Source organism: Opisthocomus hoazin, chromosome 2, assembly GCF_030867145.1.
Source record: "Opisthocomus hoazin isolate bOpiHoa1 chromosome 2, bOpiHoa1.hap1, whole genome shotgun sequence".
Lineage (NCBI taxonomy): Eukaryota > Metazoa > Chordata > Aves > Opisthocomiformes > Opisthocomidae > Opisthocomus > Opisthocomus hoazin.
Genome location: NC_134415.1, coordinates 71,802,125 through 71,828,978, shown reverse-complemented (window position 1 = coordinate 71,828,978; position 26,854 = coordinate 71,802,125). Strand labels below are relative to the sequence as shown.

The 26,854-nt window shown below is 37.1% G+C and overlaps 1 protein-coding gene across 1 annotated transcript in view; it reads left to right on the top strand.

The window, feature by feature from the left end:
- The window catches only part of NKAIN2 (sodium/potassium transporting ATPase interacting 2), a 589,780-nt gene that overhangs the window by 479,907 nt on the left and 83,019 nt on the right, over window positions 1–26,854 (top strand). Inside the window, exon 4 of the mRNA XM_075414118.1 lies at window positions 23,900–24,100. Within this exon, the coding sequence (XP_075270233.1) occupies window positions 23,900–24,100 (201 nt within the window). The remainder of the gene's footprint in view (window positions 1–23,899; window positions 24,101–26,854) is intronic.

Sequence of the window (26,854 nt, the reverse complement as noted above, 5' to 3'; positions counted from 1 at the left end):
AAAGTATCAACGAAATGGAAGCCTCCAGCAATTTCACTGGTGTCAGTTATAGCTAGTTAAAACACATAGATAGTACCAGACCTGTAAGATATCCTTAATCTGTGTGTTCTTAAAACCAAATATTCCCTTTGGCATTCAGATCTCAGTGGAAGTTACTGGGAATTGTATCTGGCGTCTCTGGGCAGCATATGACATTTACTTTAGAAATATGTGCTTTTACAGTTTATAAGTAGGCAGGTAGATTATTACACACCATGTCATTGCAATGGTTGCATTGACAGAAAAAAAGAAAAAAAAATAAGTCATTATGACCTGCAAATCTGAAAGAAAACCCAGCAACTATCTCAGTTCTCTTAAAGTGAAACAACTAAATCTCTTTGGATAAATAACAGGTGTGATATTCTGCATGGGTGTGGTGGTCTTTGAATCATCCTATTGAAGTCAGTAATTTCATAGTAAGACTTAAATGCACTGCTTTATTGGAGGACAGGCTGAAGAACAGAAGGAATATCAAAATAAAACTTTCTATATATATACTCTATTTTTTTCTACTTAATAATCCGAGGTCAAACAAGTATTTTAATCAAAAGAACCTCTGAACTTTTCTGCTGGGTCAGGGAAAACAGAACAAATTTAGTGTTCTTTTCAATACATTTGTCAGTCTATATACAGCTTTTCCTTGATTATCTAGGGAAATTGCCTTTGGACAAAAGCCGTGCTTTTGAATGGGAATTTTAGACTTTATAAAGTGACCAGAGATGTCTATTTAAATAACATCTCAGAGCTTTTTCTCACGTTTATATTTATTAAGGCATTTGGGGTCAATATAAAGTTGTCTCAGATTCTGTTTTTTGATTTGATATTTCTACACATTCATTAAAATAGTAAGGCACATTTCCACTCACTTTTGTCAACAGGTCCGAGTCTTTGTAGGAGGTTTTTTTTTTTGTGTGTGTGTGTGTGTGCGCGCGTTAATGGAGAGCTGAGTCTTGATCAGCCTGACAAATGGATCAAATTGCATGAATTCCTTTCAAAAGGAAGCATTGATCTGGATGAAGTAAGGACATTAAACTCAGTTTATTGGCAATTACTTGTTATTCCTCAAGAAAGTTTTCATACTTTAAAGCTTTTGCTGTAGTCATCCCATATCAATCAATAGATATGGCAGGCTTCTTGAACTGCAGTCTAAGACTTCGAAAGAAGAGTTTTTATTTTAGTGTATTTTAGTATCTTTCATATTGATATTGATACTTGTATTAGCATAATTACAGAACCAGAGATTATTTCTAGGATGTGCAGTTTGAGAGTAAAACCACTTAAATGCTTCAATCAGCAAGGTGGCATCTGGGAGACTGGTTTAGATCCATGCTTTGCCACAAAATTCATCAGTCAAAGTCTCTTAGATCCAGATTTTTCAATAGATTTAAATGCCCATCAACATGGATGTAGGTATTTAAATACCATGGAAATCCTGGGCAATTCTCACTTTCCCACAAAGAAAAGTGTAATAAGAATACTCTGCTACAGAGACAGGAAACTGTGAACGTTAAGTAGAACATCTTTTTTTATTCAGACACAACAACACTACCAAAAATAGGTGAAGTTGCAAAACCACATGCTCTTCTCTGCAATGAATGTGAAAATATAAATATTTCTGTGCTGTCCCATACAATAGACATATCAGGGAGCTGCAATGTCAATAAGGAGATGCATATACTGTCTAGTTTGCATATAGAGTAAGGCTGCAGGAAATTCAAATAAGCTGATTTATACAGACACCAATCAGCTGACTTCTCACTAAAAATTAGGAATGTGGAGGAGGCATTCAATTTACAATACATTGTGCATCAAGTGATTTAATGAGAACTTTTAGGTGAGTAACCATCATAAGAAGTCTCGATTTTGAGAGGTTCACCAGTTACTCTGGAGACTAGTGGAAAACACAGAAAGGTGCATTGCCTCGCTTTTATAGGGTGTTTAATACCATGTAGACATCAGATGGTCCCAGCCAGTGTAGTGAGAACCAGTGAGCACACCAGTGAAGTGGCTGGGCAGAGACAACTTGAAGCCCCAGTTCACTTGAAGTGGAGGGAATCTCAATGCACTATCCAAGGGAGACAAGTAAAAGTAAGTACAGTCAGGGCCAAAAGTGAAAATGCTAGTCTGGCATCCAGGTTCCAGAGCAGGATGCTAGACGCGAAACACTGCGATCAGAGATCTATCTTGGGGAAGACATGCAGTTATGAGTGAGGAAGCACAAGCGAAAGGCAAGAACTAAGAGTAGGAGTAGACTGTTGGAATCCACCAGACAAGCCCATAATGACCTGTAAGATGCAACTAATGAATTTGCTGGATGTACTATCTTTTAGGGGCCAAGCCAGCCCTGTAGGAAACTGACTGTCACTGCTGGTTGACAGATGCTGGTGTTTGTCTGATAATCAGTCAGAGCACTCAAGACATACTTATTTTCTTTACAAATTAAAAGACGGGTACTAGTCAAGGTGGTTCCCTTTTATTATTTGGCTTAAGGACTGCATGAGGTTGACTAACTTTGCTTAACCATCCTTTTTCAGCCACGATTATACCACATGGGTCTCAGTTGCTCCATCATGTGCTCCATCATCCAACCATCTGCCAAAGTTTATTGTATTCTAATGAAGTACTTCACCTGTTTCAGTTTAAGAGAGGCAGAGAAGTTTAAAGAATGTAATTAGTTGGTCTCTGCTAAAATAACAGATATTGGCAAAACAGTTTTTCACTAAACGACAGGTCTGAGAAGTTGGTAACCTCTAATACACTGTGCAAGTAAGGAGGTCTTCAACCACCCCAAATCCAGTGGGAAAAAAAAGATTTATCTGAAGTCTACCTTACTTGCTCTTTATTTTGTTATTAGACTTCATATAATTGACTGAATTCAGTTATCTGAGTTCTAAGATATTTTTGAAGGTTTTCAGGGGCATGCAGATGAGCATTTTTAATTTTCATTTGTAAAGAAACCCAAACAAAACCACAAAAAATCAAAGTCTTAAGGCAAGTAGAAATAAAACTCTTTATTAAGCTTCCCTCTTGACAGGCGACTCCTGAAAACTATTAGGACAAAGCGCATTACAACTTCGAGAAGCACAATGACATCAAGAAACACTAATGCCATATAAATGAATGATCAAATGTACTGACTAAAAGCATAAAGAAGTCATAGTAACCCATGCCAGCTCAGCCCTCTTGCACTGTATCATCCTGTCTAGAATGTGCACATACTGTGAAATACAAAAGGATGGGCAGAAATAAAAGAATTCATTTTGTCCCACTTATTCGTCACCTCCTGGTTTTCTGGATACTGCTCAATAATAAGGGAATATTCTTCTCTATCTCTGTTGTGAGTTACATTATCTCAGATTAATTTCACATGTTTCATAGAATTGTGCCCTAAGAGAGAACTCTTACATGAAGCTCTGAACTGAATACTGATGTGGTATTAACAGCCTTTACAAATAAAGCTTAGGGGTTTAGATGACAGAGTAAGCTAGGTCAAGTCACAGCAAACTAAGCCTTTTAGCATTGTGTATGTTCAAGTCAAATTTATTAGTTTCTAATGAAAAAACTGGCTCAAAACCTTGGAGCATTTTCTAGTGAGCGAAAATAAACGAGTACAGCCTCTCAAAGCCAGAAAGATGTAGTTTAAATCCCATAAAAGAACACTAGAAACAACCTGCCAGAGGGATCAAAAAATGTTTAAAAATAGTAACGTCAATAGCAATGCACTTTATGATCTTCATGTACCAGAGGAGGCAAGTTTAGAATCAGTACCTTTACAAAAATGGAAAAAAATAAACTGGCCTATGTGAAAATATGCAAGGACTTTTCTGCAGCAATATCTGTAATACAGCTTTTATCCCTACAGTTGACGAACAACCAAGAAAGCCTAGCAAATATTTGCAGAAGTTTGCATGGTAAACACAGAAGACTACCTTCATCCATTGGAAAAGTACTTGGGAAGTTGAAGTCTTGCATATTTGTAAACCCCGGAATTAAGTTTGTTATGCCGCTGCAATTCATTCCTTATTGTACATAAGCATTATAATATTCTTCTCATGTAGTGTTCGCATCATATTATTTTCTGCAAATTTATGTCTCAGACCTCTGTTCACACACAGTGAAAAGTGTTAATGCTCACCAGGTTCTTTCTTTTTCAATCTTTGTTCACTAGGTGTCTTGAGATGTCATTATTTTATAGTATTTAAAGTCCACTGCTTCTGGCTCAGTGGGTGGCCATCAAAAAGGGAGAGAGGTGAAAGGGAGATGGCAAGACATTAGGCCTTTTGTTTCCTCCTTACCAAGCATATTGGTTCGAATACATATTCAAGTTGTTTCAGCCACCCTTTCTACCAGGAAAAGGGTAACATCATACTACATGCTAGAGTGAAAGAAGTAGAAAATAAAATATGACCCTAAATTATCATTTTAATTGCAAGGAGGATGTGAGATGGCATTTTATTTAGTGAGAACCACTACAGCTTTATTTCATTTAGGTTAAACACTGATAGCCATATAGTCACAGCAGTGTGTATCTTACTGCACAAGCCCATCCAGGGCTGTTAGCAAGCGGCTGAATTATTTTGTGCACCTTCTTAATTAATATACTTATATAAATTCAGTTAAATTAAAGCTAACCAAGGCACATACAGCTAAGCCGCAAACTCACAGCAAATTTCAGTGTCACGAGACACGTTTTTCCTCTTTGGATGGCTCAGTTGGTGTGAGCCCTCATACAAAGCCCACGCTGAAATAACTCATATGTCAGTTTGTAACATAATTATCATAATGACTAGAAGATAGATGGGATTCCAGTAGAGATTATAAAACTAAATATTCATTAGACCAATTACAGTATGGTTATCTAAGAAAACTCAGGGTCTGGATCAGTTAGAATTAGAATTTACGTATTTTTTAATATACAATTTCCTGATTACAGAGGAATCTACAAGGTATGCTCAATATTTCTGAAAATAAATATTGCTTATGCAGTATGGTAGTAATGGTGTTGAAAGGAGGATTGAATGGTAAGATTCTGCTCTGATTTTATCAGATTTGTTGAAGCAAACTTTGTATACCAGTGTTAGTTTTTCTTGTCCACAGTTCTTGTACATAGAGGTGATCTGTCCTTCTACTCTTTGTTTTCAGTGTACATATTGCGTGTACAACATACGTATCAGTATGATCTGCTACCTTACTATTCTTGGTCAAATTGCAAAGTCATTTTACCAGACCTGTAGTTTTCCAGGCCAATGTATATTCCTATACTCAGACGTTATTAAAGTGAATGAAGCAGGAACAGAAGCCCTATTTTAAAGAAACTTTCCATTAAATTAGACAGTTTTCTTTTTGCTGATCCAATTCTGATGATTTGAGCAACAAATTAACAGGGAGTTTGGTAATAAATATTTTCAATAAGCTTTATACTCTTTCTGCATACTAAACTATCTATCTATCTGCTTAATAGGTTAATTTGAAATAGATTTCTAACTCAGACGTCAGGTAAATAAAGATAGCTTTGACTACGATTTGCTGAGAATAATACGGTAAGATTAAACTTTTCACAGATTCCATACTCTTCATACCTTTCTATCTATTTTTCAAAAATCTTGATGCAATGGATGAAGATCTTTCAGATATGCTCTTGATCAAAGGAAACATTGTTCATTTTTTATTTAAGACAAATGAATATGTACTTGTCTTTTCCTTCTATGGGCAGATTAAGACCAGTGCATAGAGTATTCACTGGTGAATAGCTTCAACGGGGCTTTAAAGGAAAGAAATATTAAATCTATACAAGTCTAGATAAAGCCATCTCTTTTGCACTCAGAAAACCATAAGCAAGTGAAAACAGAATTTTACTGTTTGTCTCAGTATAACCTTTATGTATAAACACATGCAACAAAACAGTAGTGGCTGTTACTTTTACAAGATGCATTTTCAACACACAACATACACACATGTATGTACAAAATATCCTTAAATTAACAGAGTGTGTGTATGTAGTCATGTACTCAGACACGTGCAACCATATACATATCTGTTACAAGAGACGGGTAATTTATTTTGTTCAGTTTCAGGAAATCAGCAAAAAGTGTGCATTTAGGAAGACATGCAATGCGTGGAGCTTAATTCAAGTACATTTACATTAATATGAACTTTTCCCCTCATATCAAAAGACTATGGACAAGAGTCTCTTCCAGCTTCAGGAATATTAAGAAAAACAGTAAATAACCCAAATTATCTTGTACCTATAGAAGATGTAATTAAAATGTAAGAAAGAGACACCCAACAAGAGACTGCAGTCTATTCCCTAATGTAGATTATCGTACCAAGAAGTTGATATCATTGACATGGAACAGGGGTCATCGTCCACTGATTTCACTTATTGCCCTTCCTTAGATATAGAGAGAAAATGAGGGTAAGTATGTGTATACATGCTCATATACATGTATGTAAGCAGTGATACATGCCTGTATGAATGTATCTCTGCATCAGTTCAGTTTTGAGTATTTCTCCTAAGGATGTTTATTCTTAATGGTGTAAAGACAGACCCAGGCAGATTCTCATTTATATTACGCAATGTAAAGATGGCAGCTTAAAGAACTTGATGACAATTTCTAGCAGTGGGCAGAGGCCACCTTATACCCTCTTTCTGCAATCCACAGTTTTGGTGTGAATGGTTAAACGATGTGCAGGACTTTTGATAAATAAATGAAGCTCTAACTCTGTAAAATATATGCAGTAAGTATCCCCTCACTGATAAGATTTTCTATCTTGTCTGATCAAGGAGTTTACAATCTTCCGTCCTGGTTTCATTTCCATGGTTAGTCAAACTGTCTGCCCTGTATAAGAGGAATAATATACCTCTAAGAAAGTAATAACTGGATTTTAATTGGAAATGTAAAGTATGATTGTTCATTTTGATTCATCATTCAGTGGTAGTATCAGAAATTCCGTTTCACAGAATTACATCCAGAGATCCAGTGAAAGTGTTTATCTCTGCCTAGCAAACACTGCCACTAATGACTGATTTATAGAATTGCAACGTTGAACAGAACATGGCCCTTGCATGTAGAACAGGAATCATAAACTTTGATCTGCTCATGATCCAGAGGACATATTGTATGTTAGTCCAATGATTAACATCTGGTTTGAAGCTAGAAATAGGAATCTCACCTGCTGATATTCCAATAGCATATAAACTGTGCAGGGATCAAGAGCCACTGGACCTAATACATCCATAGGCATGTTACATGAGTATTGGCTGACAAAGCTAGTAGCAAAGGATGTTGAGTAGAGATAGGAATTATTCGGGATAATGATCACAGCAGATATGATGGCAGTTAAGAAGTGGAATGATACTGGGTAGGAAAGTAGGACAACCGATATGAAAATCATCTTCTGAAAATGGAAACTAGGAAAATTACTCTCAGGTTCATACAAAGAAAGCAGAATTTATACACATGGTTACCTGTCTCACTAACCACAGATTAAGTTAATCACAGGCAGGCTCACCGTTGCAAAATCTAGATGATATCAAGGGCCAATTTGTTGAATTTAAATTTAAAGATTCAAAATCAGGTGATACTATATTTTGATCTTCTGAATAAAACATGCTCAATGCTACTAAAAGCTGTTTCTGATTCCAAAATTTTTCTTTTATGTTACTGTATTTTAACAAATCATTTTAATGTTACAATGAACATTAAGAGAAGCTAAGCTTTAGGAAATTCCACTTACTTCAGGTTTAAGTGAGGAAAAAAAAATTTCTGGAACTTATTTTATCCCTAATCTGCCCATTTAATAAAAACACCTTATCAAACTTACTGTATTTCATTTTTTAAAGTCTGACTGTGTCACAAGTAAAATTTGTCATTTTCATCTCTCCAAATGCTTTAATACTTGTTTATAGCATTATTTTTCTGCCTAATATTAATATCTTAAATGTCTGTCTTTCAGTATCTGAGACTTTTTATAACTGCGCATTCAAGATGTCCTCTTATTCTTCGTGGCAATTAAACATTTGTGTTCAAGCTAGTGCTGTCGAACAAAATCCCAGGCACATCAGATTTCCGTACTGTCTCCTTTTACTGAGCCTGTAGTTTTCATTTTGCAAACCAGTTCCTCTTTACAGAATTAGGTAAAAGTTAGTTGCCTGCAAAATTTATTGCTTTTAAAAATTTTTTACTTTTCTTGTGGCTGCTTAAATCAACTTTGTCATGCCAAATATGAATTCTACAGAAAATTTAGATATTATTACAAAGACAGTATCTCTCTTCTCTTCTTTCCAGTTCTGGGGTGGGATATCAGATGCTTGTCAGAGAAATTGGTGCTTAATTTCAATAGGAGAGTCTGGCATTTTGAAGTTTAAATCCACAGCAGTACAGCCATGGCAAAGTGGTAGCAGAAGACTGGGAACGGACTACAGCACAGTCACTGTTCCCGGAGGTCACCAGTACCCGTTAATCAAGCATTTAGCTGATTAACCCAGACATCAGTTTTCCAGTATCACAGAACCCCAAGAACTTTGTCTCAGGGTCCTCAAATGTCTCATGCTACATGAGTTCATATCTGGTTAATGACAAGTTTCCAAAAAGCTCAAGAAGTTTAAGAATCCTACATATGTGGCAAAGTAAACCACCTTCTTATTTTCAAGAAGAATTTCAGTACTCTTCCAAAGGAAATTCTACATTACATATCTAACTAAAACCATTTTTTTATGTGTGAGGGAATTTCCAACTTACTGAATAGTTAATACCAGCTATTTCTAGTTGAATTGCCTTCTTTGCACATCTAACTGCAGAAAACATGCAGATGACTAGCAGATTATGTATAGAGAGAATATTATTTATTTTTCATCTGGTTTATATGTATTCCAGGGTATCTATACTTCTGATTTTATTTTTTAAGTATATGGAGCTGAACTGAACACAGATATCTATTTTTGGAGTAGTATGTAGATCTGCTCTAAAGCCAAAGGACTTGCAAGCAAAGGACATTTTAAGATGTGATTGACCTCATACTGAAGAATACTTCTACACCTGGTGAGATGACTTGTGCTCTGAAAGCACCTTTTCAGCTCCGTGGACTATATAGGCAACTTGTTCAGGAGTAGGAAACCAAGGCTAGAGATATGCATTCCAGCCATCACAGGTCATACTCTGTTTAAGAGTTCCACAGAATGGACTGTGCAGTACTATAGGAAACATCCTACCAAAAGTCGGGAACCCAAGAAAGAAGAAAATTTTTATAGAGGGTTATTCTCTTAAAATTACTTGTATCCATAAGGCTCTCTTTTCTTGCATTAAAATTGCTCTTATCTGTTTGAAAACTCCAGGGGAAACTGTTGTATTTAAATTCAGTTATGTTTACGCTTTACCTGTTGGGTACTTCTAATTATTATATTAAGTATATCAAATCTCAGTGGAATGACTGGTGAAAAGTGTTACATATTTATAAATATTATGTATTCCCAGAACGATGCTTTCAGTCATTAGAATCATAGATTCACATTGCTGAATGACTCAGTAGGTCAATTAGTCCATGTCACCAGTCGCAATATGTATGAAAATGTGACAGGATTTTGCCTATCTTGTTCTTCAATGCCAGCAACAATAAATCACACAGACTCCCCAGGCAGTCCTTTCCAGTGATTTCCTTTCACCTGGCTTCAGGAACTTTTTTCCCCCAAGATCCAATTTGTATCCTCTTTGCAATGTAGTCCAGTTCCTGGGCCAATGACGGCTGTCTTTCCATTATAGGGAGGGAAACCAGTTACTCCTTTCTTTACAACAGCAGTTATGCTCTCAGTTCTCTCTCTTCTGAGCTAAGAAGCCCCGGTTCCTTCTATCTCTCTTCATAGGTCTTGTTTCCAGACATCTGCCCATTCTAACTGCTCCCCTCTGGCTCCTCTCCAGTCAGTCCGCAGTTTTTCTTGAAGTCTTTCGAGTACGGCTTTGCCAATACTAAGCTAACACGATATGTGTCAGTGCTGCAGACTGCCCTCCTGTTTATACAACCCAGAAGGATGACTTCTCTGCAGCAACATGACAGTGTTGACTTCTATTCAGTTTGTGAACCGTGCTAACCTTCCTCTCCCTTGTGAAAGAGCAACGCTAAGGCTGTTGTTACCCATACTGTGTTTGCACATTTAGTTATTTCAACCTAAGTGTCGTACATTCCACTTGTCCTTGCTGAATAGCACTTTCCAGGACAAATCTCAGGTTGCTGAAGATGACTTTCAGTGCTACTCCTTTCCTGAAATGTACTTGCAATCTCTCAGTATACACTTTGTAATTCTTCTCTTTTTTCAATCATTCATGCCATTAAAATATAATAGTATTGGATGCACAACAGACCACAGCATAGCATCACTTAATACTTCTTTCAATAATGACAATGAACTACTGAAATTTCTCTCTGGATAGTTTTCCTTTTTGCAGAATGCCTTATAGGTGGGTCAGAACAAATACGGCTTTGACAACATTAAACTTTGTTTCATATGACGTTCTCTTCAGCATGCTAAGGAATCACAGCATATTTATCAAAATCAGCAGGAAAATCATAGAATGAAAAAGATGTGATTGTCAATATGGAAAGATACATTAGTGGGTTCAGTGTACGTCTTGGAAAGTGTTTATATGAATGTCTGGTCTCAGTGTAACAAATTTAATCTTACATACTATGAGAGTCCCATTAATTTAATGGAATTATCGGCAGTACAAAAAAATGAAATAAATTCTGAAGTTATCTGGGATTAAGCTGTAAGTCTCTACAGGTTAAAAGACTGAAAAATATGTAAGTGTGACTTAGTGATGAAGTTTTACAGGATGCTCTGAGCTCAACTCAGGTGGTAAAGTAATGTGTAATTAATACTACAGTGTAGCACTGAGGTGCACCAGGGCTAAACCAAGGACTTTGACATTTTCTAACTTTTGAGGACTAAACTATGTAATCATTATTTTCAGGCTTAAGTCTGACATTCATTTTTTAGATTAGATCCTTTTTTTTAAGGGATGTATGCCTTAAATGTAATAATATTTTTTAGACCACTCTTTCAGATTAAACTAAAACATTTATTTTAGGTTGGCAGCATACAGGGCTTTACTGCTACCTTCTCTGGGCAAATTCAGCTCCCAGTGAGGTCAGAATTGCACTAATGCACATCGTAGAAAACTGCTCTGATGTTAGGAATTAAGGGAATATTTAATAGTTCCAATCCTTTTGTTCAAGAAAGAAAAAATAATCAGTGATGTTGATGTAAAAGCAATGTGTCTTTCTGTAAACAAGAGATCCTTCTTATAAGTATTTTATGAGAGTTTTACTCCAAAGAAAGAGACAGAGCACATGTGGTATGTTGCTAGCATTTCATAGTGAAATGATTATATAGCTACTGCAAAAATGAATTATTTATTGAAGTTTATATATTTTTCCATAGGGCAGATATACATTCCCTTGAAAACATTTTTACCCAGTCTATATTTAATAAGCTAGATATACTATGCTTATTCCTTGACAAAAAAAAAAAATGAGCTCTACTTCATTGAATTCAGTGTTTTGCAATATTCTTAAGCACCAGGAAATCAAAGAAGAGCTCTTTGCATCATTCTTCCTCCTGCGACTGTTCTATTCTGTATACCAGCTTTCCAATTCAAAGTAATAAAAGCATCTATCTTGTAACATTTTGACAGTGGAGTTCCTCTAATTCTGCATTAGCACTAAACACAAACAAAAAATTTAGTATAAGCAGCCCCAAGAGACGCTTCAACCGGATTTCTGCATTTCCCTTGGCTAAATCAGCTCCTGAAAACTTAATTTAAGAAACTGACAGAGACACTACAGTTAGAATGGTAAATCTACTCCCTGTCAGTTTCTTAAATAAAGTTTTCAATCACTGATTCAGTCTACAGAGATAGAGCTCTGCTCTAGTTACTCCTCTCAAGCTACATTCATTAAAGCACATTGCTCCTAGTGCTTCACCTTAATCCTGGCTGGAAACTGGAGGGTCTTTGAATACAGAGCTGGATACTACAGAGATTTTCTAAAGCAAAATTTTAGCTAGCCAGTATGAAATGTTTGCAAATAAAATATACACACCTAAGGACTGTGATGATATGATTCAAATGGAATGGATTCAAGAGACAGAAAACTTTTTGAAATAAATTTCGTGATTTTTTGAGCGTTTTCACTGTTTTATTCTCCATTACATGTGATAGTTCATTGGCAAGATAGAGAAGGGCCCTAACTGTAAGTGCATGATTAAAAATCTATAGAAAGACTTTGGAGCCAATATTCATACCACTTCAATGCAATCTTTTCCTTCCCCATCTCAATGAAGGAGGTACATCTGGGTCATATCAAGGCAGAAAACATGTAGGTTAAGAATCTTTTCTTGGTTCCTGGAGGTATGTTTTCCCTGTAGAGCAGCGTACAAGTCAGATTTGAGTTGCTGTGCTCTTACTACTACTGTGCTCCCCTGTATGTTATAGTTGGATTTTGAGGGATACCCGATAGATATTCATACTGCAGGAAGACAACCCATTCTGTAATTGGGATTTTGTTTGTTTGTTTGGCTATTTGGCTGGTTTTTTGTTTGTTTTTTGAAAAAGTGCAACAACACTTTAAAGTCTCCAAGGAAAGACAAGTTGAATCACAAAATGATTTAGCCTGGCTCTGCCTTCCCTAGGCCCTCCTGTTAGGTAGTTATGGGCAGCAGTAGGATCCCCACAAACCTTCTGCCATTAATGCTGAACTGGCCCTGCTCCCTCAGCCTCTCCTCAGACATACTGTGCTCCAGTCCAAAACTAACTCAACCTTTGCTGGAGCGGCTCCAGTATGTCCATGTCTCTCTTGTACTGGGGAGCCCAGAACTGGGCTCAGCCCTGCAGGTGTGCTCTCACCAGTGCTGATCAGAGACAAAGGATCACCTCCCTTAGCCTGCTGGTGACATTCCTCTTAACTCAGCCCAGAAGGTTGTTGGCCACCAGGGCCCCCAGGTCCTTTCCCACAGATCTGCTCCCCTTTCAGCCAGTGCTCACCCACAGAGAGAGCTCTGTTTTCACTGAAAGGTGAGCAAACTGTCAATGGTCTTGTGGAAGAGCAGAGTAAGAGAGTCCCCACATTCAACTTCTCTTGGGACTAATCAATGTAAATTTGAACTGAAAACCAGTCTTTCCTTTTGCACTACCCTGTGAGATGGAGCAAAGCATCCAAACAGAAGTCTTCAGCAGCAGCGGACCTGACACCTGACATGAAGTGTCACTGAACTATCGTTCCTACATAGCTGATCTGGAAATTAGTTTTTAAGGGTACCTGTCAGATACTAGATACCTACTCTTCAATTAATAGGGTTTTCTATGTTATCTTTTATAAAATACCTCTTACATATTTGTGCTTTAATACATGAAGTAAAAAGCAGGGACAAAGACTCTTTAAAAAAGAAAATATTTGAATTAGCCTGTATCATTGTCTTTATATTCATTTTAATATAACACTTAAAAAGAGAACAAAGCTTTTACAAGACTACACCGGAAAACACAATGCCAAACAGCATTTGCTACATCATTAAATAACATGGTTTATTTGTTAACCACTATATCTTCCACAAAATCCAGATTAAAGTATTGGTATCTAAGAGGAAAGAGAATCAAATCACAGGAAACAAAAACTGATGTAAAGACTTAAAGGAAGAAATGGTTTGATATCTGGAAAATTACTCGTTACCACCTAATAGCACCATCACTTCAAAACTATAATGCTGCACACTGAATATGCATAAGACTTTTTGTACATCTTATGTGTATTATACAGGCTTATATGTATGTCGTATGAACTGGTGCTAAGTCTAAGGTTTTCAGAATAATGGATCTTTTTATAAAGGTGATTTTGCCCTCTTAAATTAGATGTTCTTGTATTATATGTAAGAAGACTTCTATTCTTATGAGTGCAGGTAGTCCTCTGTGTTAGCAGCAGTGCATGGCATGTAGTCAATATGTAGAAGAGTGACAGGCTATTCATCTATGGATTAGTAATTTAAATGGTTTAAATTGTTACAGTTTCTTTCGCAGTACATGAGGTACTTTCCTTCATACTAGCTGAAAAAATCTAGTGTGGCATCATAAGATTATTCCTCAGGGTGTGCTTCTGTTAAAAATCATACATTTACCCAAAGTTATGCACTGAATCTTTTTAAATGGCTTTGGATTGTTCTTAGGAGGCTGCAGTTTACTGAATAGTGGGCAATTGTCACGTCTTAGCGATAGCTCACAAGAGGAAAGGACAGGCAGTTGAGATTTTTGCTAACATCAGCTTGTTTGATATTGTAGTTTGTTTATTAATGTGGGTGACACTATTTCTTTTTAGTTTGTTTCCATGACACTTGTATTGTCAGAATAGAAGTTTGTGAATACCTTATTTTTCATTTCTAAATCAAGTAGATTTGAACCTGTATCGCCTACACTTGATATGTGGGAGCACTAACATTTTTCATTCCAATTTGCAAATGCTGCCTAAACACCCTGATAAGTCAAGTTTGGAAAAGTGTAATATTTTCTTCTAAAAATGTTGAAATACATGGTTTTCAGTGTGGTTCACATTCTTTTCCTTTCATTTTGAAATCTAAAATTAGCTAAAACTGGAATTCCTGAGTAGTGTAATTATTCAAAATTATTTCTAAGGCACAGTGTAGAAAAAAAAAAAAGAATTGTCAGCTCTAGAACAGGAGAAACTGTGCATCTTGTTTCTTAGAAATAATTCAAATCGTTCTCAAATGCAGGAAGCAGCTGATATACAAAACATCTGTAATTCACTCCATGTTCAAGATAAGTTAGATCTTATTATTTCTGTACTTAGACAACAGTAGTGGATAATCAAATTAGTTTTAATAAAACTAATCTGTGGTCCATGCTGAGTGACATAACATCACACCACAAAAAGAGAGAGGAATTTCACCTACTCTTAAATTAATTACTGCATGTAAAGTGAAAAGAATTTGATTTATCAAATCTGAGTATAGCCTTAGGTATTCTAATAAGCATCATCAGCTGTAATGACATGAATGAACTCATTATGAGCTGAAGTTTGTCAGTCATGTAGCATGGTCCTGTGACAAATGCCTCTTTCACTTAAAAAAAATAAACAGAACCTTTCTGACAGGAGCTAAAGGTGGTTTTCAAAGTTTATGGGGTAATGGAGCCCTTGCCACATGAGCACTGAAATCTGTGACAGTTTTTCCTGTGTCATCTGGTGTGGTTAGAATCATAGAACCATGGAATCATTAAGGTTGGAAAAGACCTCTAAGGTCATCAAGTCCAACCAACAGCTGCAGTTGTGCAATCATGTGAAATCGGTAAAAGTCACATTTAGGTGTAAAACACGTCAAACTAATGGTCAGAAACACCCTTGCTATAAATATTCCGCAGTGTTGCAATAGAAACTGCTCCATGCCGGCTTTGTGCACATCATGCAGAGTGTGTAGTGGTGTGGCTTCTGTTGTGACTTGGTTTGCTGTTCCAAATTTGCAAGCTACATGAATGCTATACAGCTTCATATCTGAATCTAATTCTCTGGATGATGACATCTATCAGCCTAGTCAATAGTGGTCTAAGTTATAGCGAAAAAGCCTGAAATAGTCGATGCAGGGATAGTTGTTCTACACCAGTTCTTGATCATGGCACAAGGGCTGTATGAAGATGGCCCACATTTCCACTTCTGCCTCTGTGGTTCCTCCCCATCAGCATGTGGCTGGCTTCCTGCTCAACATCTTATCTAGGTTCTTTAGGCAGCTTTTCAGAGTCCTTCAGGAATACTTAGCACTCTTTTTCAGCTGGATGCTTTCTATTGACTGCAAAGGAATTCAAACCATTTAAATCTGGCTATTTTATTTCATACTGAGAATGAAGTGGATTGTGAGGACTAGCTATGCATTTTAAACTGATGCTTTAGCTCATTGCAACCTCCCCATAGAAGTAAATCCTTCTGAAAATATCCACCTGGGCTAGATTTGAATCAAACTGAGTAAGATGACTCCATGTGTTTTTTAATAATTTCCCAGCTCATCCTGGCTTCTTTTTAATTGTTCTGAAATCTTAATGCATACAAAATCACTACTGGCTGGAAATGCTCAGACTATGGAGCATGACTCACCACATATATTTATCCTCAGCCCGCTGTTTCATGAAGACCTGCTGCATGACAATGATCTCAAGTTTCCTAACACCACTTCTGGGATAACAACGTTGTTTCTGTGGTCTGAGAACTCTGTTCAAATCTACTTACTGTTTCCTGCACACGCTGCAGGTGGTAGATTTTGCTACATTTGACAGCAGAGGCTGATTCAAACAAAGAAAAAAAAATTCTTCACTGTACACATGAGCTCCACCCTATGGTTATGAACGAATTGGGTTGTTTAAAGCAAAAGAAAGATAGAAAAGATAATTATTTAAATTTTTAAAGAGAAAAAAAGTCATTGTATACAGAAAACAAAGGTTTGTCACTGTACACATGCATTTTGTTTTACAGTACCCAGAATTATATAAAAACCAACACCAAGGGACACTGAACAAACCACATCAGCTGGAATTTCTTTCTGCATACGCACTATAAACCTACTGATGTTTAAGTTCCACACCATAAACTTCTGCATCCTTCCCTACTAAATGTTGGACCATGTTAAAATTTTGCCTTGGAGAGAGGTGATCAAGCGAAGTATCTTGAGGTTGTTCGGCCACTCAGAAAACCATTTATTCTAGGAAAGAGAAGCATTTTTAGGATATGCATTTCATCCTGTTGTTTTACTCAAGGCCTAGACATTTCTGTTTGCAGCCTGCAGAATTGTGTTCCCAGTTCACTGTGAGCTCTGCATAGTTCTTTGAATATTATTCAAATCAAAGATGTCCTTGTGCTTAGAAGGGTTTTATTTAGAATTAAGAGTTTATTTATATTTATGCCTGCAAATTCTAAGCACTATTGATCTTTGTATTTGCCTAGGTAAACCAAGACAAAAGACGTACCTCCTTTACTATTTAGAAAAGAAAGGAAAAAAGAATCAGTCCCAAGAGGCTAAAGAACTTAAACTTCTTTAAAAGCATTATGCCTTACTCATAAAAAACTGGTACAGATATACCATGAAAGGAGTGAAATAATGTTTTATCAGTCCAAAATGAATAATGAGGGTTTGGTAACCATTCAGAACATTCACTTCACCTCAGAAAGAGATCCAGAGCCACACTGAGTTTAGTACAATCACAAAATTCTTTGGAAGTTTTGTTTCCTGGAACACAACTTTGCTATGAGAAAAGAGACCATGTGCCATCACCCTGTTTCCAGCTATTGACCCCTGCCCCAAATCAGACAGTTCGATTCCACCCCAAAGCAGAAACTTTGGAAGATATCTATGGGGTCATCATCTTCTGGTACACCAGTAAATATCTAAATTGCACCTTTTTACCTTCAGATTTAATCCAAACTTTCAAATAGCTCTGTCTTTTGGAGTGAAAGGAGCAAGTTTTTGTTGGTTTTAAGAAGATCTGATTATACTGCCATGCCCATCACTAGGGATAGAACAAAATATATCACCTGAGACTGGAAAACTGCCCACCGCACGCACACCCGCATTAACGATGTTTGGAGGCAAGCTGTTTTCCTCTCGGAATGGCAATTTGTCAATACAGAAACTTTTCAAAACAAAGTATCATATTTAGCTTCATTTCCTTCAACAAATTTTCTCAATTCCAGAATGATATCCCTGATTACTCCAGAGTGAGATATAAATACGATTCCACAGAGTTAGCTACTACTCTGGCATGTGAGCACCTCTGGTGCCTATTTCAGTGTAATTTATCATTGCACAAACAAATCCTCCAGAAGGTAGTTTTCCAAGAAATTACAAAAATTCTAGTGCTCACGATCTTCACTAAATATGTAGAAGAGCCAAATTTAAATTTCTATGTGATAGCACAGGGACTGCGCCTTCTCAGTCCCTGTGATAAGTGACATCGGGCTACTGGGATGGTCTTAATTATCTTGTTCTGCACAAAAAAAATCAAAGGGTCCTAGCCCAGAACATTCTTAGTCTAAAAATATTGTGTTTAAATGTGAAAAAAAAATAATGGGATGGTAATAATAATTTTAACCTTGAAATACAAACTGAAAGTTTCCAGTTTCTTCTTATGATACTTTTAATTGTAGAACTATATTTTTGAAAAAATATGTTAATGAAAAATGTTGATGTCGCTGCACTGATGAAGTTAATATTCTGGAGTTTAGCAGGTATCTTTTTTTTTTTTAATGAGTTGAAACAGAGCAGAAAAAACATCATTAGGTTTCTCAATGTACATATTCCAATACAAGAAAAATAGGAAGATCTTAATTAAGATAATATTGCTTGCAGCTCTAATAATTTCATAACATTATTGACAGGAACCATATCACAGAATAGTAAGTGACAATGTTAATCTCTGTATAGTAGTTCCTATGCTTTTTGAGCATTTGACTATTTTATGGTATTTTACTAATATAACACGCTAGTTTCATTTTATATTAGAAAATCAGGACACCTGAGTCATATCTTTCTCTCATGCTGGCATCTTTATAAGTAATTCATTGACATCTTCAGAAGTATATTGGAAATCACTTAAGATACATTTGGAACATTTTTCACACAATAGTGAGAAAAGCTATCAGTGAGACAACTTCTGCTAGTTTTCATGGATGAACTTCAGAAATAAATCTGTTGGCTGGATTTGGCCTGGTTAAAACTTACCTGATTAATGACACATACATAAATCAAATTCCATATCGAATTTGGAATTATAACGTTACAAAATTTTTTTGTAAGAGGAAATTAAAGACCAGGAATCTAGATTACTGAAAAAAAAATATATATATATTCAAGGGAAAGGGAAAGAGCCACATACTAAAAATAGAAAGTGGAGAGGCTAAAAATCAGTTCAGATGCAAGGGGACAAAAAAGATCAGGAACATTAAATATCCATGATCTCTACACAACTGTATAATAATTATTTACTGTGTATCAACTGTGGATTAAAAAGCAAGGGAAAAAAAAAAAAAAGAAAAAAAAAGGAATGCTGCCAAGCTGTAGTTACTGCCCTCAGTGAGGACAGTTTTTTTCTTTAGATTGTAAAAGTCTGCTTGCGTGAGAAAATGGTACTGCCTGATGGGAACTAGTTTGAGTGGAAAAGTGAGATAACAGAAGAAAAAAAAAGCCTGTAGAGGCCCTCTGTGCATCCAAGGCATCCAGAACTACAAATGCTTTCAGACCCTGATCCTTTATCACTGAAACCTTGTGTGATCGTTCGGTCTCCAAGCAGCCTGTTCTTGCTAGTTTGAGTTTGAAAAATGAAACAAGTGGCTACATGGTTGTGTCTGACAAAACTTGTACAGAAGCTTGGCAGGTTCACACAGATTTCAGCAATTCCTAATTAGAAAAATGGAAGAAACTGATTTCCCATGACACAGCAAGCCACAACCATTGAAGTCAGTACAATTTAATTTCCCTTAGTCTGCGAGATCTCCTGGACTTTCAAAGAGAATCACCCTGAATAGCTGCTGCCTTTTTTTTCTCTCGGCACTGTGTTTGGGATCAGCTTCTCTAAGCTGCGCCTAACAAATATTGTTGAAACAGTAATATATTGTAATTACTACATAGAGATAGTATATTAATAATATGTAGTAGTAGTAATAAAATACACACAGAGCTATCTTCATTTTGAGCACTGCTGTCCTCCTGCTGCTTCTTAATGCAAAGAAGGTTGTACGCATTTCTGGCAGCTCTGACAAAGCCTTCTGCTGCCATGTTCTGTCATCAGCTGTCCTCAGTCAGAAAATGTTCTGTACTATGCAGTTAACCCCAGCAAAAGGTGTTATCTACCGTATTAAACACAGGTACAGAAATATCAGAGCTCAACATTTTTTATGAACTAAGATGAAATAAAATTACAGACTTAATTTGAAGATATTTCAGCTTCTAATCTCTGGGATCTGAGTCTCTGAGACCTCCAGACTCTAGCCTTTGTCTAATCCAGGAGTACTTCTCCTGATCGCTACAAATACCAGCACAGTTTAAGAATGTCAGCAAACATGTCCTACTAAATATTTTCCTCTGTTTTCCCCTTCTTGATGAATAGCAAAATCTACTTTAATACACCAGTTTTCATTAACAGGCTTTACAGATACCAGCAGGATTTATAAAAGCAGCACCGTAATCATCAGTAAAGCTCATACAGATGTATTTCTGTGTCCATGAAGCAGCTGTTTGTTGAATTTAGGATAATGAAGCCTTCCTTGACATACAGACTGGGAACAACAGCGTATTGGCATGCCCAATGTGTATCAACAGCTCTTGTTATGTTTCATAGCTTTAAGGTTTATCAGACCATTTCTCTGCATTGCCCTTAATAATGTTTGAGCCACAGATTTTTGTAAAGAAAACAGATGGCACACACACTGGAGAGTATGACAAATCCCCAGCTTCCAGTGTAGACTTGGTCTGTGTCCACTAAAACTGTAATCAAACAGCGAATAAAGTAAATAACAAGTGGAGTTTGTCCAAAAATAGCTCTAAATGTTTTCAGTGTAAGAGATGTTAATGATAGATATGTCATCCCCTCCTTGGTTTACACAGCTCTACAAGGAGATTCCAGTCCCTATCAGTTTTCTCACTAAGAAGTGAAAGTTTTTCGTAAGCTGGGTGACCTTCACTGCTAACCAACAGGAACTGTTCTGCTTATATAGTTGCATACAGGGGTACATGGTTTGAAGGTTATAAGCAAGTTCAAAGTTAGAAAAGCTAACTCTGCAGGAGGTGACTTTGTTCCGAATAGGCTCCTTCTGCATTTATTCTTGTCCTACTTATTTTGTGGATAAGAAATTAAAGGGCTTCACTTAGGTGTTTGTTTGTGAAAATCTGACTTCGTTGTCATTTTTATTCCATCCAAGTTTGATCTGAGCCATGGATGATGTCTAGTCTTACCAGAACCAGACTTCACCTACATTTACTGTTTTGCTTTCTGAAGCTGGCTTTGTTTGCTAACTGATTCAGTACGTAATAGCTTCAGTCCTTGAAAGCCTTCTCAACCACTTTATTCAAAGTTCTTTAAGATATGAAGTCAGGGCTTTCAGTAGGATTTATTTGTTTTTACTAACATGAAGGATTAAGGAATATAAGATTTTTGTGACATATCAGGTCTATTTTATGAGCAGAGGAAAAAACACAGCATTTTACTGATTATTTGGAGATAGGAGTAGAATATAGATCTGATAAAGATCTGTAATTTTTTACTGCTAAGTACTAGAAGACTATTCCTGAACAAAACAAGATTATTTAGTCCTAATCACAGCATTCAACTTAACTGCTAAAAGTTGATTTGAGGGCAAGGAAATTTTCTAAATATAACAAATTATTTCAGACAATCATCTAGGAATAAATTCAGGGATGGAAAAAAGCTGGACTATCTGAACTTTTATTTCCATTTGTAATTGTAAATATTTTAATGTGTGATTGTATTCCCTGCCTAACTTGGAAATTTACTTGTGCTTTTAACCTGTAAAGTTTTGGATTACTGCACGCTTTGTAAGCAAACAAAACCATCTCTAGAGTAATGATGTTCTAACCAGAGAGCCCAGTTTTGATCTTAATGTTTGGCTTCTCCTGGCCCATTTTAACTTCATCTGACAGATACATAGCAAATACTCATTTTCTACTAGCCAGTTTATCCATTGCTTTTTCAAGAAATGCTTTTTTCACCCTTTGTCTGCACTTTGTAAAATATTTTTAGTCCATCACAATTCTTCTGAAGGTATTGCAAATGATCAAATAGAGCCAGACAATGAGTCCTATTCATTCATGCTGCATCTCTGATAACAAACTAGAGGTTAAGAATTTTCCATGGTAACTAGAATGGCTTAAAGGTCTTCTGACAATAACATGATGGATTCCAATTTTAGTCATTCAGGAATAAATCTATTACTTTAAGCAAAGTTACTGCAAAGACACCCATTCTTCAACTACTTACATCAGGTCAGCAGGCCAGTGTGCTACTGAGGGGCTGTAATAGCCCTGACTTCAGAACGAAAAATAGTCTTCTGGCTTGGATATCAGGTAAAAATGTCCATTTCCAAGAAAAAGCTGGCAGACGCTTTCCAGTGTCTGCATTTGGTAGGGGAGGGTCCAGAGAAAGGAGAGGTTTGCTTGGGATGAAGACTTAGAGCTGTAGATAAAGATATATATTTTGGGGAAATTTGTGTAATTTATACAAATGTTCACTGTTGTTTTGATCACTTTCAAATGACTAAATTCATATGAAGCATTATGTTTTCTTATATAGCTGTTTATTTGCTGGATCGGACTGTTGTGAGAATGTGGGGTAATTGTTCATCACAAAAATATTTATTGTCCTTCCTGCCATCTTACAGCTGGGTGTGCTTATACAGGGTGATAACTGATTTTTAAAAATGTACAAAATTTCTGCGCTTTTAGACAAGAGCTGCAACTTAAAAAAAAGACATTCAGCTACACTGCAGTGTCAAGTGTAAACACGGATCGATTGACGTGTCAGTCATGACATTACCCAAAACCTCTCTGGATGGTTACCTTTGCATAAGTTACTGCAAAAAGGGAAAATAAGTGGGACTGAAGAAATTACTATCCTCAAAGGGAGGGAAATGTGGACACAACATCTGTTATAGAATGGCATTCTATTTATTCCTGGTGGTACGGTAAACCTAATTAAATAGTTACATTTTAAAATCTTTATGAGAATCTTAATTATTAATGTCATGAACAGGCTGAAAAGAAATGTAGGTTAGGTGTGGGGAGATTTTGGCTCTGTAAAGGCCTTACTTAAAAGCAATTTTTTTTGCATGACTGAGCACATGTGCACACAGACTAGATAGTCACACTTTACAATGAAGTTACACTTATAAATAATTTATAAAGGTTGGTAAACACTGTAGGCTCTTACAGAATCCACAAAGTCTATATTTTTGTTATAACTATGAATAACACCCTCAAGTAAAGTGCAACCAAGTATAATTTATGAAAGTCGTATCCATAGTATTGTTTATGATGTATATTAATCATTTATTAATCCTTTATGAACTATTTATAAATGCAATCTTAAAGAAAATCATGGCTGACTAGTTACTCCATAGCACTAGCTGCATTGGAGTCAAAGGTTGCAGGCCTTTTTGCCCCTTGTTTTTAACAAGCTAAGCAGAGTTTAGACAAGGTAACACTCACCAGCTGCTTCCTTACAGACTCCTAGGAAGTTAGAAATCTGAAAAAGGTGTTACAAAGAGGCTACACTTGCAAGGAAATGTACAGAATCCTTTTTTTACATCTCCAATACTTCTGAAGAGCTACCACAGGTCTGCTTCACAGGGCCCATGAGACAAAACTCCTTGCAAATGACCCCAACATATTAAAGTCTACCAAGTCCTGGTTCCTGATGATTCTTGTATAGCTTATATATAGACCACCAAAATGTAGTCTGTATTTCTCAGAACCAAGCAGAGGAGGGTTGCTGTGTAAATGTGCATGTCCATCAGTCCTTATGGTTTCTGCAGGAATATGGGCAATGTAACAAATGACTGCTATAGTCTAGGCTACCATAATCTCCAGGAACAGATCCTGGCTTGCAGGGTTATTCTTCTGCTCCAAAGCAATTCTGTCTGCCAAGGTACAGCTACTTGTGCTTGCTGTAGGCAAGCTCCACTAACTTCCATGTGCCAATGCAGTTTTCTCACTGCTCTTTGCTTCTTTACACATCCTGTGATATCTCTTGCTGAGGCATTGGATAGCGGAGTACCATCCCAGAGCATTAATTCTTCACTTGTTCTTTTGCAGGAAACAGATCTCATTCTGACCTTTAATATCTCAATGCATCGTTCTTGGTGGATGGAGAATGGGCCGGGCTGCACCGTGACCTCAGTAACCCCAGCCCCAGACTGGGCACCAGAGGATCATCGTTATATCACTGTCTCGGGGTGTTTTCTTGAATATCAGTACATAGAAGTGGCTCACAGTTCTCTTCAGATCTTCCTTGCAGTAAGTGTTTACAGATAGTTTCAGTTCCACCACCTTTTCTAGATTTCTTCTTGAAGAATGCCATTACAAGTATAGCAGAGTATTGTGGTTTTCATTCACAAACCCTGGCTATAAGTGTTTTAGTTTTGTTACGAAACTCTGTTGTCTTGCAGCTAGTTTGAGAGACCTGTACACAAAAAGCTCCAACACACATGTTTCCTGCCATGAGAACTGCTGACATGGCACACTGGTCTCCTGACCTCGATTTTGAACATTGATCATGCCACAAATCATTTATAGCAGGTTATATTCAAATTACAATATAGGATATAAGTTGTGACATAATAAGTTACAGCTATTGCTGTGAAAGCCAAATTGAATGTAAAAGGAAAGCCAAAATTAAAGACAATATTTTGAAAATAAAAATAGACTCACTAATCAGTTCACAGTACTCAAAACTGATCAATTTGTCTTTAACCATATTAGTCAATCTGCATTTGAGGTGAATGCGAAAGGTTCTTCTCAAAAGAACAGTATGTTGTACTTGTATGAAAATGAAACCCAGAAATCTTAAATCTTTTCAGGAGGATAAGAATGCACTGTTACAGTACAGAAAATTTATAAGGAATGAAAACAGCTTGTTTGAGGGAAATTGATAGGCTTTTCAAGCGTATTTACCTGTACAAATAGTTTTGCCATGTGTTGTCTCTGACCTAGGTGGAAAGATGACATAAAGGCGGCGTTAATTACTTTGAATGGCAATATGCATTTTTATGTTTGCTCTAGTGATACAATATGTTTATGCTCAGGTGGAGATGTATATGACTGCAAATAAAACTGTTACTATACATCTAAATTTGGACAAGTGCCTAGATACAGGACTGCCTCTACATAAATTTTATGGTCAAGAGATTCTAAGGTTTTGTGAGGGACTACATTGGCAAAAGAGAGAGGAAATCTGGTTAGTCAGATACAGAAGTTAATGTAGGGCAGCTGGACATAATATATAGTGTCTCCCTTAGCTACCCAAAAAGTGAGCAGCTTTTCCATGTGTCTATTCCCCAGCTTAGCTGTAAATGGCCAAGTACCAGGTGAGTTTGGGACAATCAGGCTGTCTCTGTGTCAGTAGATCTCTGTGTGGGCTCTGCATATTAAAAGTTGGTGTCTGATTCACCTGAAGCAGATCTACCTCCCTTCAGTGGAGCCTCCCAGGTGCTCTCCATGCTCCTCAGCTTGCTATGTTGTAGCAGACTCAAGTAACCCTGACCAAGCAAGGTAGCAAGGCAGGGACTAGCTAGGTCTGAAAGGCAAAAGCAGCCCTTTCTCCTTATAGTGTACACCTGCAATTTTGACAAGGTAAAGCTGGTGCAAAAGAGACAAAGAGAAAAGTGCAACTAAATCTGCGCAAATAATTAAACAAGATTAAAATCAGTTTACTATTTTATTTGCAAGCAATTATTATCACTCAAGCTTAACTCATAGAATCATAGAATCAAAGAACCATTTAGGTTTGAAAAGACCTTTAAGGTCATCGAGTCCTAACGGTAAAGTAACACTGCCAAGACCACCACTAAACCATGTCCCTAAGCACAGCATCTACATGTCTTTTAAATACCTCCAAGTACTCAATCACTTCCCTGGGCAGCCTGTTCCAATGCTTGATAACCCTTTCAGTGAAGAAAATTTCCTAATATGCAATATATACCTCACCTGATGCAACATGAGGCCATTTCCTTTTGTTCTATGGCTAGTTACTTGGGAGAAAAGACCAACACCTGCCTCACTACAACCTCCTTTCAGGTAGCTGTAGAGAGCAATAAGGTCCCCCCTCAGCCTCCTCTTCTCCAGACTAAACAGCCCCAGCTACTTCAGCCGCTCCTCATAAGACTTGTTCTGTAGACCCCTCACCAGCCTCGTTGCCCTTCTTTGGACAAGGTCCAACAAGTCAACTTCCTTCTTGTAGTGAGGGGCCCAAAACTAAACACAGTACTCGAGGTGGGGCCTCACCAGTGTCGAGTACAGGGGCACGATCACTTCCCGACTCCTGCTGGCCACACTATTCCTGATCTAAGCCAGGATGCCGTTGGCCTTCTTGGCCACCTGGGCACACTGTTGGCTCGTGTTCAGCCAGCTGTCAACCAACATCTCCAGGTCCTTTTCCACTGGGCAGCTTTCCAGCCACTCTCCCCCAAGCCTGTAGCATTGCATGGGGCTGTTGTGACTGAAGCACAGGACCCAGGACTTGGTCTTGTTGAACCTCATACAATTCGACTTAGCCCATCAATCCAGCCTGTCCAGATCCCTCTATAGAGCCTTCCTACCCTCAAGCCCTCCACAGGAGATATCCAGGCTTATTTTTTTGCCTTAATTTTTTGTACGTAATGAATGACGAACAAGAAACTCCAAGAATATATAGTTCAAGCTCAGTTCTGTTCCTGGTGCAACAAGATTACTTCTGTGTCTGTGCCTAAACAGAGCTGTGTTTCTAGATAAGGTTGTTCTTTGTAAGCCAGGGGAATGGTTTAGAATAACAAATCATTGGTAATCTTCTAGCTCTAGCTAACTAAAGCTGGTTTTATATTTCCATTCATGTTACTGTAAATGTGATTATCACAGGTAAAGAGCTACACGGTATAAGTATGTGTCAATTGTCCAAATCTGGAGCTTGGAACTTTACCGTTGACACCATTTTCACATTTCTAGTTGTGAGATTGGTGTTCTTTTTCTAATGGAAATGCTAGCATAAATTCAGTATCATATTAAATGTTGTGCGAA